The 15,025-nt window shown below is 47.1% G+C and overlaps 1 protein-coding gene across 4 annotated transcripts in view; it reads right to left on the bottom strand.

Annotated features, from left to right (window-relative positions):
• The window catches only part of LOC110538761 (centrosomal protein of 112 kDa), a 198,183-nt gene that overhangs the window by 132,073 nt on the left and 51,085 nt on the right, over positions 1 to 15,025 (bottom strand). For all 4 annotated transcript variants that reach the window (XR_016485399.1, XR_016485398.1, XM_090193994.1 and 1 more), the window contains exons 13-17: positions 12,871 to 13,025; positions 12,472 to 12,601; positions 11,681 to 11,773; positions 11,368 to 11,427; positions 9,829 to 9,908 (exon numbers count right to left, since the gene is read on the bottom strand). Coding sequence is in view for 2 of the 4 variants with exons in the window: in XM_090193994.1 (XP_090050120.1) it covers positions 9,829 to 9,908; positions 11,368 to 11,427; positions 11,681 to 11,773; positions 12,472 to 12,601; positions 12,871 to 13,025 (518 nt within the window). In the remaining 2 variants the exon portion in view is untranslated. The remainder of the gene's footprint in view (positions 1 to 9,828; positions 9,909 to 11,367; positions 11,428 to 11,680; positions 11,774 to 12,471; positions 12,602 to 12,870; positions 13,026 to 15,025) is intronic.

The raw sequence follows: 15,025 nt of genomic DNA, 5'->3' as shown, positions 1-15,025 counted from the left end.
GAGAAGCCAGATTCTTAAGATAGATGGAAATGCTAGGGTGGAGGCACTGAGGCAGGGTGTGTTGTTTCTCTCCTTTCATTAGCATTTAGTTGATGTTATTGTTGATGTTCCACTGCCATTAGGAGCTCATTGTTGTGGAGGCAGCTCATCTGGAGAGCAGGCTGCCTATGTATCTCTCCTCCTCTCCCAATTCTCTGTCCGCAGCACATCCCTCCATCTCTATGCTAATGATCTGAACGGCACTGGGATGAAAGAAGAGATAGAAAACAGGTTTTCTTCTCTGCTTTGTAGTTCTTTATGTTGTTGCTATAGCGACGCAGACGTAGAAATCTAACTGATGCAGCCATGCTCATTTGCATGGAGGGATAGAGGTTTTCCTTGTCTTCTTTATTTTGGGAGGGTTCAGAGGAGTGTAGATCACACCTTCCTTTTACAAACAACTCTCCTGATCCCAAACAAACTAAATACCTGCTGCCGCTGTCCCGCGTTTACGCAGAAAGTAAAGTGTTTATGCAGAAACACTAACGGAAGCACAAACACAGAGACACACGTCGGAATACTTTAGTCGGATCCACAATGAAACATGGTGTGATAAAAAAGGACCCAAACACACACATATCCGTGTTTGCACAGTGCATACAATCTACAAAGATGCCAGCCTGTCTAAGGTATAAACCCAAGCGCCTGTTGGGCATGTCGAGAGGTTTAAACTTGTTTAATTTCATCTCTCATCCTCCCATCTCCTCTATCAGCCACTGAACACACATAAACACACACACACCTGCGTGCAGTCCTGCTGTGGCTTTGAAGTTCTCCTGGATCATCTTTGAAGGCCTTTACTGTTGCCACGGCAGCAAGTAGGTAGCAGACATCACATCAGACTCTCATTGTGTGTGTGTGTGTGTGTGTGTGTGTATATATGTGTGTGTGTGTGTGTGTGTGTCAAATTACATTTTCTAATATAATCAAATGTTATTCATCACATGCTTGGTAAACAACAGGTGTAGACTTAACAGTGAAATGCTTCCTTACGGGACCTTCACAACAATGCAGAGAGAAAGAAAATAGAGAAATAATAGAAAATAAAAGTAATAATAAAAATACAATGAGTAATGGTAACATGGCTAAATACATGGGGTACCAGTACAGAGTCAATGTGCAGGGCACGAGGTAATTGAGGTAGATATTTATTTTATTTAACCTTTATTTAACTAGGCAAGTCAGTTTAGAACAAATTATTATTTACAATGACGGTCTACCCCGGCCAAACTCTAACCTGGACGACGCTGGGCCAATTGTGCGCCGCCCTATGGGACTCCCAATCACGGCTGGTTGGGATACAACCTGGAATCGAACCAGGGTTGAGACGCCTCTAGCACTGAGATGCTAGGACTAAAGTGACTAGGCAACAGGAGAGATAATAAACAGTAGCAGCAGCGTACGTGATGAGTCAAAAACGTTAGTGTAAAACAGGTCACTGAAGATAGTTAAATAGTTAACCAATAGCCACCCGGACTAACTATTTAGCAGTCTAATGGCTTGGGGGTAGAAGCTGTTCAGGGTCCTGTTGGTTCCAGACTTGGTGCATTGGTACCGCTTTCCGTTCGGTAGCAAAGAGAACAGTCTATGACGTGGGTGGCTGGAGTCTGACAATGTTTGGGGCCTTTCTCTGACACCGCCTAGTATAGAGGTCCTGGATAGCAGGGGGCTTGGCCCCACTAATGTACTTGGCCGTACAGCTGCTCTCAATGGTGCAGCTGTGCAACTTTGAGGATCTGAGGGCCACTGCTAAATCTTTCCAGTGCGTGCGTGCGTGCGTGCGAATGCATCTGTGTGTGTGCAGGGCGTTCCTTCTCACCCTACCAGACTGAGTTCTTAATTAATTAGCTCAGAGCTCTGATGCGACACTCACTATTTCTAACTGTTTAACACTAACGAGAGACCGGCCCGCTTGTCACCGAGCAGAGTGATAATTTATGCGTCCAGATTTACGTCTGCTGCCTCATCAAATGCGTCCTCTCTCACATCCACTCACGTGTCTGGGACACCAGTGACAGATGATAGGAGAATGTATTCATTCTGTCAAGCGAATCTGCATTAAAATGCGCCTTTATCACCGTCTAGTCTTCACAGGGAATATTTGTCCTTGGAACTGAGCGATATGAATAATGTTATCGATTCAGATCTCAGTGGAATGTAAAGGATTGAGAAATCAATGGGTTTTTACCTGACAATAGCCTCAATGCATTTCCTGCCTAATAACCACATCAAACTCACATGTCAGGTGTAGAACTCACATTAAAATCATAGAAACACACATTCCTCACATTTTCAAGATTACTGTTTCACATCCGGCCGTGATTGGAAGTCCCATAGAGCAGCGCACAATTAGCCCAGTGTCGTCCAGGTTTGGCCGGGATAGGCTGTCATTGTAAATAAGAATTTGTTCTAAACTGACTTGCCTAGTTAAATAAATAAATAAATATCTACCTCAATTACCTTGTGCGCTGCACATTGACTCTGTACTGGTACCCCATGTATTTAGCCATGTTATGTTATGACTTTTATTTTCTATTATTTCTCTATTTTCTTTCTCTCTGCATTGTTGTGAAGGGCCCGTAAGGAAGCATTTCACTGTTAAGTCTACACCTGTTGTTTACCAAGCATGTGACAGTAGGACTGTTACGGAGACTGTACTACTTCCACACCGGCGGTCACGAGTCATGACAGCAGTCAAATTCCATGTGACAGTTTAGTCACGGTAATTAAGCTCCTCCAAGCTCTGATGCTGCTGATGGTCATTAGTAGCCTGCAAAACATACTAACTGCCTGGTACTCAGCACACTATTGTCCCACTCTGACATCAATGCAAATGTAATCGAAAATCTAATCAAATACTTCATGACAGACCATGAGCTCATGTTGCGTAAACATTTCTATAGGCTATGCAATTGCGTGAGAAAACAGAGTGATGGCCTCTATTAAAAAGAGGAGGATCTCATCAGCTTTCTAGAGGCTGGGCCTACTATACAGAAGTATAGCCTACCTAGCTGGCAGGAAAATGAACCACTTGAAAAGGGTCCTCCATTCGCTATTTAAGTGCATAGAAGACATGTATTTTTTCCGCTGCCCCTGTTTTGAGACAGGTACATGATAATGGTCCATTCTAAATCAAAAGAAATTGCATACATATATTGTTTAGTATATGAATGATATATTATCACTGGTGAATGATGCCCAACTTAATCAACTTTGCGACTTTTTCAAATCATAGTTGCATACCTCATGTAGCCTAGCCCATAGGTCTATAAGTTTTAATAAGGTCAGTATCATACCTCATGTAGCCTAGCCCATAGGCCTATAAGTTTTAATAAGGTCAGTATCATACCTCATGTAGCCTAGCCCATAGGCCTATATGTTTTAATAAGGTCAGTATCATACCTCATGTAGCCTAGCCCATAGGTCTATAAGTTTTAATAAGGTCAGTATCATACCTCATGTAGCCTAGCCCATAGGTCTATAAGTTTTAATAAGGTCAGTATCATACCTCATGTAGCCTAGCCCATATGTCTATAAGTTTTAATAAGGTCAGTATCATACCTCATGTAGCCTAGCCCATAGGTCTATAAGTTTTAATAAGGTCAGTATCATACCTCATGTAGCCTAGCCCATAGGTCTATAAGTTGTGATGAGGTTTGTGTCACAACTAAAGTGGCCAAATAACTTCTTAAAATTAAGCACATTCATCCGCATTAGAATGGGTGTAGAGCCGCTGCGTGAGTTTCAAGTTTGGGGAAGATATTTTTCAACATAGAAATGTACCTTTTATTATTAAGAATTACATGCATAATCGCATTTGTGGTTTTCCTGCTAGTGGAATATTTGCGCTTATAGCCTAGTAATAGTGTGCACATTGCTGCGCTTATGATGTGAAAAAATAGCCAAATAGTTTATCAACATTTTTGCTAAATGTTCTCATCTGTTGCCTCAGTGGTTGTATTAATTTGGGATTTATCGCATCCCACAACAGTCCCAGACTATGTTTGGAATATTTATTTCTGGCACAGAGTACAAAGACCCAATCAAAGACCCAATCACGTCATGTGCATTGGCTAATAAGAATTGAGCTATCTGAGAGAGCCATGTGAGTGAGAGGTGCTTGGAGCACGCAGCCGGGAGAAGGGAATTATAATTACTATATTCAGCCCAAGGGCCGCAAAAGGCATGGATTTCTTTTTAGGGGGGACACAAAGGGGATGCTCCAGGAAATTCAAGGCATTATTAAGTACTCAAATTGTGAATGAGAGACTGATGAAGTGTGTACAGACTGCGCAAAAAAACTAGGCAGAGCTCAAGCTTTTCATGCGATTTTTTCAAATCATCATTAGAGTCGCATCACGTAGCCTTAGAATGTATTAAAAATCAAAACATATAGCCCAACATTTGTATCACAACTAAAGTTATATAAATAATTCTAAATGAAGCATATAGGAGTACCAGTTTCTTTGTTAACCGCTCAACACAAAATAGCTGCATGTGCGCACCCTCTCGAATCATTTGGATAAAATATCCTATGTTCAATTGTATTCTTCATACTATAAAATAATATAGAATAATTCCAAGGAATTCTAAGCAAATCTTGTCTGCTAAATGAACTAGTGTAGCCCACAGCCATATTGCATAGTCAGATCAGGGCTTAACATAATAGAGTATGCTATTGTGTTCTTCTGAACTAGACTACATTTTATTCATATCATGCTTCTTTAGACCTGTCTAAAATATTTAATGGCTTTATTGTGAAGGTGTAGGCTATATTACATGGATATCTTATACTTTTTTTAAAACGTAGATGTTCCAAAGATCTGCATCAGTGGCTTGTAGGCTATGTGTGGAAGTCAGAAGATGCTAAATGTGTTTATGTTAATTAACGGTCAATTACCGGGAGGCCGGCAGTTATTTGCTTGACAATCACCGGCTGAAAAAATGTCATGACGGCCACAGCCCTAGTTGAGAGTAGAGTACGGTAAACAGGCTTGACTGGATCTCATTAGGAGACTGGGGCAGAGGTTAGGGCTGAGACTTGGTCTGGGGCAGGGCTGTGTTCCGGGGCCATTAGGAGACTGGGACAGAGGTTAGGGCTGAGACTTGGTCTGGGGCAGGGCTGTGTTCTGGGGCCATTAGGAGACTGGGGCAGAGGTTAGGGCTGAGACTTGGTCTGGGGCAGGGCTGTGTTCCGGGGCCATTAGGAGACTGGGGCAGAGGTTAGGGCTGAGACTTGGTCTGGGGCAGGGCTGTGTTCCGGGGCCATTAGGAGACTGGGACAGAGGTTAGGGCTGACACTTGGTCTGGGGCAGGGCTGTGTTCTGGGGCCATTAGGAGACTGGGGCAGAGGTTAGGGCTGAGACTTGGTCTGGGGCAGGGCTGTGTTCCGGGGCCATTAGGAGACTGGGGAGCAGAGGTTAGGGCTGAGACTTGGTCTGGGGCAGGGCTGTGTTCCGGGGCCATTAAGAGACTGGGGGGCAGAGGTTAGGGCTGAGACTTGGTCTGGGGCAGGGCTGTGTTCCGGGGCCATTAGGCGACTGGGGGGCAGAGGTTAGGGCTGAGACTTGGTCTGGGGCAGGGCTGTGTTCCGGGGCCATTAGGAGACTGGGACAGAGGTTAGGGCTGAGACTTGGTCTGGGGCAGGGCTGTGTTCTGGGGCCATTAGGAGACTGGGGCAGAGGTTAGGGCTGAGACTTGGTCTGGGGCAGGGCTGTGTTCCGGGGCCATTAGGAGACTGGGGCAGAGGTTAGGGCTGAGACTTGGTCTGGGGCAGGGCTGTGTTCCGGGGCCATTAGGAGACTGGGACAGAGGTTAGGGCTGACACTTGGTCTGGGGCAGGGCTGTGTTCTGGGGCCATTAGGAGACTGGGGCAGAGGTTAGGGCTGAGACTTGGTCTGGGGCAGGGCTGTGTTCCGGGGCCATTAGGAGACTGGGGAGCAGAGGTTAGGGCTGAGACTTGGTCTGGGGCAGGGCTGTGTTCCGGGGCCATTAAGAGACTGGGGGGCAGAGGTTAGGGCTGAGACTTGGTCTGGGGCAGGGCTGTGTTCCGGGGCCATTAGGCGACTGGGGGGCAGAGGTTAGGGCTGAGACTTGGTCTGGGGCAGGGCTGTGTTCCGGGGCCATTAGGAGACTGGGGGGCGGAGGTTAGGGCTGAGACTTGGTCTGGGGCAGGGCTGTGTTCCGGGGCCATTAGGAGACTGGGGCAGAGGTTAGGGCTGAGACTTGGTCTGGGGCAGGGCTGTGTTCCGGGGTCATTAGGAGACTGGGACAGAGGTTAGGGCTGACACTTGGTCTGGGGCAGGGCTGTGTTCTGGGGCCATTGGGAGACTGGGGCAGAGGTTAGGGCTGAGACTTTGTCTGGGGCAGGGCTGTGTTCCGGGGCCATTAGGAGACTGGGGGGCAGAGGTTAGGGCTGAGACTTGGTCTGGGGCAGGGCTGTGTTCCGGGGCCATTAAGAGACTGGGGGGCAGAGGTTAGGGCTGAGACTTGGTCTGGGGCAGGGCTGTGTTCCGGGGCCATTAGGCGACTGGGGGGCAGAGGTTAGGGCTGAGACTTGGTCTGGGGCAGGGCTGTGTTCCGGGGCCATTAGGAGACTGGGGCAGAGGTTAGGGCTGAGACTTGGTCTGGGGCAGGGCTGTGTTCCGGGGCCATTAGGAGACTGGGGGGCGGAGGTTAGGGCTGAGACTTGGTCTGGGGCAGGGCTGTGTTCCGGGGCCATTAGGAGACTGGGGGGCTGAGGTTAAGGCTGAGACTTGGTCTGGGGCAGGGCTGTGTTCCGGGGCCATTAGGAGACTGGGGCAGAGGTTAGGGCTGAGACTTGGTCTGGGGCAGGGCTGTGTTCCGGGGTCATTAGGAGACTGGGACAGAGGTTAGGGCTGACACTTGGTCTGGGGCAGGGCTGTGTTCTGGGGCCATTGGGAGACTGGGGCAGAGGTTAGGGCTGAGACTTTGTCTGGGGCAGGGCTGTGTTCCGGGGCCATTAGGAGACTGGGGGGCAGAGGTTAGGGCTGAGACTTGGTCTGGGGCAGGGCTGTGTTCCGGGGCCATTAAGAGACTGGGGGGCAGAGGTTAGGGCTGAGACTTGGTCTGGGGCAGGGCTGTGTTCCGGGGCCATTAGGCGACTGGGGGGCAGAGGTTAGGGCTGAGACTTGGTCTGGGGCAGGGCTGTGTTCCGGGGCCATTAGGAGACTGGGGCAGAGGTTAGGGCTGAGACTTGGTCTGGGGCAGGGCTGTGTTCCGGGGCCATTAGGAGACTGGGGGGCGGAGGTTAGGGCTGAGACTTGGTCTGGGGCAGGGCTGTGTTCCGGGGCCATTAGGAGACTGGGGGGCTGAGGTTAAGGCTGAGACTTGGTCTGGGGCAGGGCTGTGTTCCGGGGCCATTAGGAGACTGGGGGGCTGAGGTTAGGGCTGAGACCTGGTCTGGGGCAGGGCTGTGTTCCGGGGCCATTAGGAGACTGGGGGGCTGAGGTTAGGGCTGAGACTTGGTCTGGGGCAGGAGCTGAGATTGGGGCTAGAACTGGGACTGGGGCTGCGTTCCGGGCCGTTAGGATTGAGTGAGCTTAGATTGTGTGAGCTTTTAATTGTGCAGAACACATTCTACTTTCATTAGAGGAAGTGTAATCTGTGTATGAGCCAGTAATGAGGTAATGTATGGTATTAATTAGTGTGAGGAATGCATGCAGCATTAGGAGGCCCTGGATTAGACCTGGCCCTGCCTAGCCTGTCAGCTCTGACTGTACTCTACTGTAATGGAACGATAGCCGACTGAGGAAAGGAGAGGAGGAAAGGAGGGAATGCCTGATAGGAGGAGCTCAGTCAGCCAAACATCTGGTGGGAGGGATGGAGAGAGGGAGAAATGTACGAGGAATGGAAAGAGGAAGGGCGGGATGGAGGGAGAGGTGCAGGGGGGATGAGATGGGAGGGGTGCATGGGGATGAGATGTGATTGTAGCTGGAATAATGTAGCAGAGGCCAGTAAAGGAAAAGCCCATATTTGGTTCGACATTATAATATTTTTGACCATTCAAAGATTTTACATCAATGACCAATGGTCTCAAGTAAAATTATTCAGGAAATGAGGCCATTTTAGAGTATTGGGATGTAGCCAAAGCCCTGGCTCCTCCCGTAGCCCCTTGTCACAGATAAGGTCACCTGCTCGTTAACAGACTTGCCAAACATGGGCATACGACGTGATGACTATAAACGATGCAGTATGAAGTGAGGATAGAAAAGTAGCGGTGTGGAATCTCACAGGCTACGGCCAACAGACAAGTAACAAACAAAACCAATGACATCAGAGGTGGGAAGGATCACAGGGTGGGTGACATGTCAGACTGTATAACATGTCAAACGAGGCTGCTGCGGTTCTTACTAATTCCAGACAAAGAGAGGGAGGGAGGGATGGAGAGGGAGGGAGTAAGAGAACAAGAATGAGAGAAAGAGAGGGACGAGAGAACGAGAGAAAACGAAAGAAAGCCTAATTGACATGAAATAGAGTGGCCAGGTATGCCAAGGCGCTCTTCTCTCTCTCTCTGGCAGGCCTCTTTCTAGTCCTAACCACTTCCATGTCTTCCAGTGCGGCCTCAGTGATCCCGGGTTCAGCCATTAACCCCTGCTAACTACACATCTGGAGGACACACTGGATGTATCCAAATACCCATACTTGCATCCTAAATAGTCGGCTGTTTGAGTATGCAAATTTCTTTTGTATAATAGTATGCAACATTACAGAAATTGTGAATTTTTGAAAATCAAGTATGCTTTTGTAGGCTACCTATTTAATTTATGGATCAAGCCTTAGCAGTCGTTCTGATCTCGTTCCCAATGATCATTATGTTGCTGTCCAGTTGTTCCCAATTTATCAGTTTCTGTCTTCAGTTCTTTGTAAATAGGATAGATGGGCTATATGGATCTACAACATTATACACAGTATAATAAACATTAAGAACACCTGTGAAACACTTTCAACACCTTGTAGTGTCCATGCCCCAATGAATTGAGGCTGTTCTGAGGGCAAAAGAGAGGGGTGCAACGGAATATTAGGAAGGTGTTCTTAATGTTTTGTACACTCAGTGTAGGTCAAATGTGATAGTCTGCCTATAACCAGCCTGAGTAGGCCTATAACTCCATTCCTACTCTATTCCGCATTTAGAGAAATTATCTATTATCAGGCTGGTTGAATTTGGAAAAATACTATTTACTAAACGGTGAGTGCTAAATAGTATGCAGTTTAATACGCTAGTATGGGTATTCGGACACGGCCATTGTAGATCTGAGACAGGAGAGGTGTACAACAATACGGAATTCGGCACTGCCCCACAACAGGGGACGCTACACAGCACAGATATGAGAACTCTCTATGGAGGTTCCTATGTTTCAGCATGTGTCAGACAGGCACATATGGAGAGACTAAAAGTGACAACATTTGATATAGCTTCAAATATCCACTGCAGTTTTCAATTACGGCACAAGGGTGAGCTCTGCAAATTATAGCTGTATCCCGGGCCCTGTAACTAGCACTTACCAATGTCTGAGTGCTTAAGCATTTTTCTAAATCAGTGACTTTGGGGGGATTGTATCATTGTATAATTGCATGGATGGAAGCCTGTGTTGGCTCGCTGTGAGACATTTTTCATAAGCTGGAATTGTGGGTTTGTGGGTTGGTGATGTGTGTGAACAAATCCCATGTTTCTGATGTGTTCTGAACCAAACTGAATGGCAAGTCCCCAAGTAGTGATGAAATGAAAGAAGAAAACAGACATTTGATTTACAGTGTTTTGCTACTCACTTCAGTGACTCTTCAAGTTTGGAGATCTTCTTCTTGGTCTCTTCCCTCTCTTTCTCCGCCTCGTTGTGTAGGGCACGCACCTGTGTGATAGAGAGACAGAGACAGAGATAGAGATAGAGATAGATAGATAGATAGATAGGAGAGATAGAGAGATAGAGAGAGAGAGAGTGAGGGGTAGAAACCGAGACAGACACTATGACAGCAGGTCCATCTCTCAGCAAGCACCCCTTTCCATGACCTTATCCACCTGGGCCCTGGGGTTGCCTCTCCCTGACCTCTTATCTCCACCCATCATCAAGCTGCCATCTGGGCACATCTCCTGATAGGCGTTTAAGAATGTACAGGCAGACAGATTCTTTCATCAAGTTTACTGGGAGATGGAGAAAGGCTGTGCACTCAAAACATTTGATGTAGCTATTTAACTATTTTTTCAACTAACAACTTACTTCAGTCACATAAAGATTAAACAACAGAAGGTGAAATGGCATTGACCCTCACCATGACCCTGCTAACAGAGACCCAGACCTGGTAGCTAGCTAGCTTGCAGGTGTATCAGTCCCCCAATGCAGAGGTGCCTGACCTGAAACACACAGCCCTGTTACCCTCCCAGCCCCTCTTTATGACTGACTGCTATGCCCTTCAACATGCAGGCTTTACTTTGAAGATGAACCAGGTGTGTGGACCTGCATCTTAAACCTGATCTTCACCCACCTGACTCTGGCCTGGCCGGACCAACTCATTAGATGGGGGATTTTTTATGACAACACATTGGCTTTGAAGGGAGGCTTGAAAGAGAAAGGGGTCGCTGCCATTGCTGTCTGGCAGCAATTAAGGTCCTTGCTGGATTTAGCTGGGGCGACTGAGCATGGCTCTTCGGACGGACAAGACTTCATCTCCCGTCCCCTATGGCCTTAAATTGGGCAACTTCACGCCACACCCCAGCTCTCCCCCTTACACCCGCAAAAACATCTGCTAAATATGCATTTCATTTGATTTGAACCCCCAACTCCCCTAAATGTCAAACCCTCACTCCTCCGAATGCCCCTCACCTTTCCACTCCACCCTTCCTCCCCACAGCCACTGAGCCCTGTGGACCCTGTGACCAGCAGTAGTCTGACCTGTTAATCACAGCATTGAGTTTACAGGCAGGACATAACATATCAAAGGGAAGGGTAGAAGGGGATCTAGCCAGGACCATGTGGGTCCCAGGCTTTTATCTCTCCCATTGAACCACAGTCAGTCTGGAAAGGCAGGTAGAATGTAATTATGATCTGGCTTTAGGTTTCACAGAGTTGACTTTAGGCATGGTAGGCCTACATAGTTATGTAGAGTAAGACTCAGAGGAAAGGACGCTCCTCATTAAGACAAAGTGAGACAGTCTGCCTTTGTTTATTTTGAGCCTATACACTAAATAAGAGGTCAGCCATATATCTCAATTTGATATGAGAGTATTGTATTGACACAAATATTGATTATTGATTTGACATGAGGGTAACTACATTGATTTGATGCGCAGGTAACTATTGATAGAGATTGTACCTTTTTCTCACAGTGGTGCTGCAGATCTGCTTTCTCTTGTTGAAGTTTATTCTCTGTGTCCTGGAAAACACAAGTCAGGAAGTCTGAAACATTCATACAGAACTACAAAGAAGCACAACAAGTTATTTTTATGTGAGATGTGTTTTTCCCATTATTCACATTCAAACAAAACACCCATCTGCTTGAAAATCTATCCAGCAGAGGATGTTGAGGGTTATGGGTCTCTGGACACACATCTGTATAGTCTTTTCTACTTCTTCCAGTTTTGGAATGAAGCAGTTCGCACGCGCACGCACACACACACACAGTTTACCCCGAGTTGTTTCAGTCTCCTGTGCTCACTGTCCTGTAGCTGCTGTCTGAGCTGAGCCACTGTCTGTTCCAGGTCCTCAATCACATCAGAGGCCTGAGAGAGAGGGAGAGATGGAGAGAGGGAGAGAAAGAACGAGGCAGGTGGTAAAGTTAAGAGCGTTGGGCCATTAACCGAAAGGTTGCTGGGTTGAATCCCTGAGCCTACAGGTGAAATATCTGACGATATGCCCTTGAGCAATGCACTTAACCCTAATTGCTCCTGTCGCTCTGGATAAGAGTGTCTGCTAAATGACTAAAAGGTCAAATAGAGAGAGAGAAAGTGAGCGAGGATAACAACATGAGTCTTATCTAACAACCATATGACTCAGCAGCAGGGGGATATAAATGCTGTCAAGGCTTCAGTTGAACATAAGTCATACACAGTATAGCATGAAGATATATCTAACCATTCTACAACATCTTTGAGAGAGTGTGGAACTGTTCATTTTTATTGTTTATTTCACTTTTGTATATTATCTACTTCACTTGCATTGGCAATGTTAACATATGTACCATGCCAATAAAGCCCCTTGAATTGAATAGCGTGTGCTCAGCTAATAGTTCTTTCAGTGGTGTAGCATCAGGTCATTTGTATGCGCAGACGGCTAGACAGAAATGGTAGCAGAATGTGAATGTGGAACTTGTTTTGCACGCACATCCAGATGTTGCTGCGTACCATGTTGCGCAATGATACTGTCGCAGTGCAGTAGTGTTCTACAGTAGTCTAGTCTGCTAGCACATGCCGTTGGCTACCTTAGCAGCGGAGAGTGTGTGTTCCTGTTGGAAGTGGCTGATGTCAGCCTCATGTTTGGTCTGGAGCCTCTGCAGTGTGTCTTCATGTTGCTCACTCTGCTGCTCCTTCTCCCTCAGCAGAGACACCCTCCTGGACAACACAACACAGACATACTCAGTACAGACATACAAACAGTCAGCACCACTCACTACTGTAAGGGCCTACTGCTTGGCTCAAACAGAGGCTGGAGCTGGGGATGAGACTGGGGAACTCTGTGTCGGATTGGGTCGGTAAATGAGTTGGGGGCTGTCTGTGTATTTTGGGGTGAGACTTTTCCTTCTTTTCATGTAAGGTTTGGGAAGAGAACAGTGAGTGGGTGGATGGATGTGGGTGACCGAGGTGTGGGGTCTCCTCCTTACTGTCGGTTGGCCTCCTGAAGCTCAGAGCTGATAGAGGCAATGTGGATCTCCAGCTGGCCCTTCTCCTGGGTCACCTTCTGCCTTAGCACGTTACCGTTCTCCACCTCCACTGACAGCTGCTTCACACGCAGCTCCAGCTCCCGCACTGTCTGGTCCTATACAGTGGGAGAGGACCATCAGCATGAGACAGCATGAACATCACTGTCTGGTCCTATACAGTGGGAGAGGACCATCAGCATGAGACAGCATGAACATCACTGTCTGGTCCTATACAGTGGGAGAGGACCATCAGCATGAGACAGCATGAACATCACTGTCTGCTCCTATACAGTGGTAGAGGACCATCAGCATGAGACAGCATGAACATCACTGTCTGCTCCTATACAGTGGGAGAGGACCATCAGCATTAACATCACTGTCTGCTCCTATACAGTGGGAGAGGACCATCAGCAGGAACATCACTGTCTGCTCCTATACAGAGGGAGAGGACAATCAGCACGAGACAGCATGAACATCACTGTCTGGTCCTATACAGTGGGAGAGGACCATCAGCATGAGACAGCATGAACATCACTGTCTGCTCCTATACAGTGGGAGAGGACCATCAGCATGATACAGCATGAACATCACTGTCTGGTCCTATACAGTGGGAGAGGACAATCAGCATGAGACAGCATGAACATCACTGTCTGCTCCTATACAGTGGGAGAGGACCATCAGCATTAACATCACTGTCTGCTCCTATACAGTGGGAGAGGACCATCAGCATGAGACAGCATGAACATCACTGTCTGCTCCTATACAGTGGGAGAGGACCATCAGCATGAGACAGCATGAACATCACTGTCTGCTCCTATACAGTGGGAGAGGACCATCAGCATGAACATCACTGTCTGGTCCTATACAGTGGGAGAGGACCATCAGCATGAACATCACTGTCTGCTCCTATACAGAGGGAGAGGACCATCAGCATGAGACAGCATGAACATCACTGTCTGGTCCTATACAGTGGGAGAGGACCATCAGCATGAGACAGCATGAACATCACTGTCTACTCCTATACAGTGGGAGAGGACAATCAGCATGAGACAGCATGAACATCACTGTCTGGTCCTATACAGTGGTAGAAGACCATCAGCATGAGACAGCATGAACATCACTGTCTGGTCCTATACAGTGGGAGAGGACCATCAGCATGAGACAGCATGAACATCACTGTCTGGTCCTATACAGTGGGAGAGGAACATCAGCATGAGACAGCATGAACATCATTGACCACCATCAAGATGAACAATTCTGTCACAGATGCGCCATCTTAATAGGACCCTGCTTCTCACAGCAGGAAAATAATCCTGCAATTATTATGTGGATTATAATTAATGGACATTTTTGTGATACATTTTTCATTAGGGCAAATCAAGGCTTGAATTTTTAAGTGGAAATCAGAAACGTTAGAAGCATTTTAAACCTTGAATACACTACAATTTGCATATCCTGCTGAGTAGGAAAATTCTCTGCAACAACAGTGATCAAATTAAGATAGCAGACCAGTACAACTCTATTTCACCCTACTGTTCTACAGCATGAGTGGCTCATCAATCCAAACCCATTTACCAGTATCAGAAGAGGCTGGTGAGAGGAGCCATAGGAGGACGGGCTCATTGTAAAGATTGGAATAGAATACATGGAATGGTGTCAAACATATGGAAATCACGTTTGACTTTGTTCCATTGATTCCATTCTTTTATTTTATTTTATTTTACCTTTATTTAACCAGGCAAGTCAGTTAAGAACAAATTCTTATTTTCAATGACGGCCTGGGAACAGTGGGTTAACTGCCTGTTCAGGGGCAGAACGACAGATTTGTACCTTGTCAGCTCGGGGGTTTGAACTCGCAACCTTCCGGTTACTAGTCCAACGCTCTAACCACTAGGCTACCCTGCCGCCTCTAGTCATTACAATGAGCCCGTCCACCTGAAGCTCCTCCCACCAGCCTTCTCTGGCCTGAAGCCCACTATCCCAGCACCACACCACAGTTTACCCAACTGAACTCATGCTCAATTCTACAGTCAGCCTGAACCGACTGTGTTTCTCAGCAACAAGATTCTCCAACTCTCAGCTAAGCAGACATCAAAGTCCTCAGTGCACCAGGGAT

Source organism: Oncorhynchus mykiss, chromosome 12 (assembly GCF_057628025.1).
Source record: "Oncorhynchus mykiss isolate SJ-2025 chromosome 12, ASM5762802v1, whole genome shotgun sequence".
Classification (NCBI taxonomy): domain Eukaryota; kingdom Metazoa; phylum Chordata; class Actinopteri; order Salmoniformes; family Salmonidae; genus Oncorhynchus; species Oncorhynchus mykiss.
This window is presented reverse-complemented; position numbering and strand designations above follow the sequence as displayed.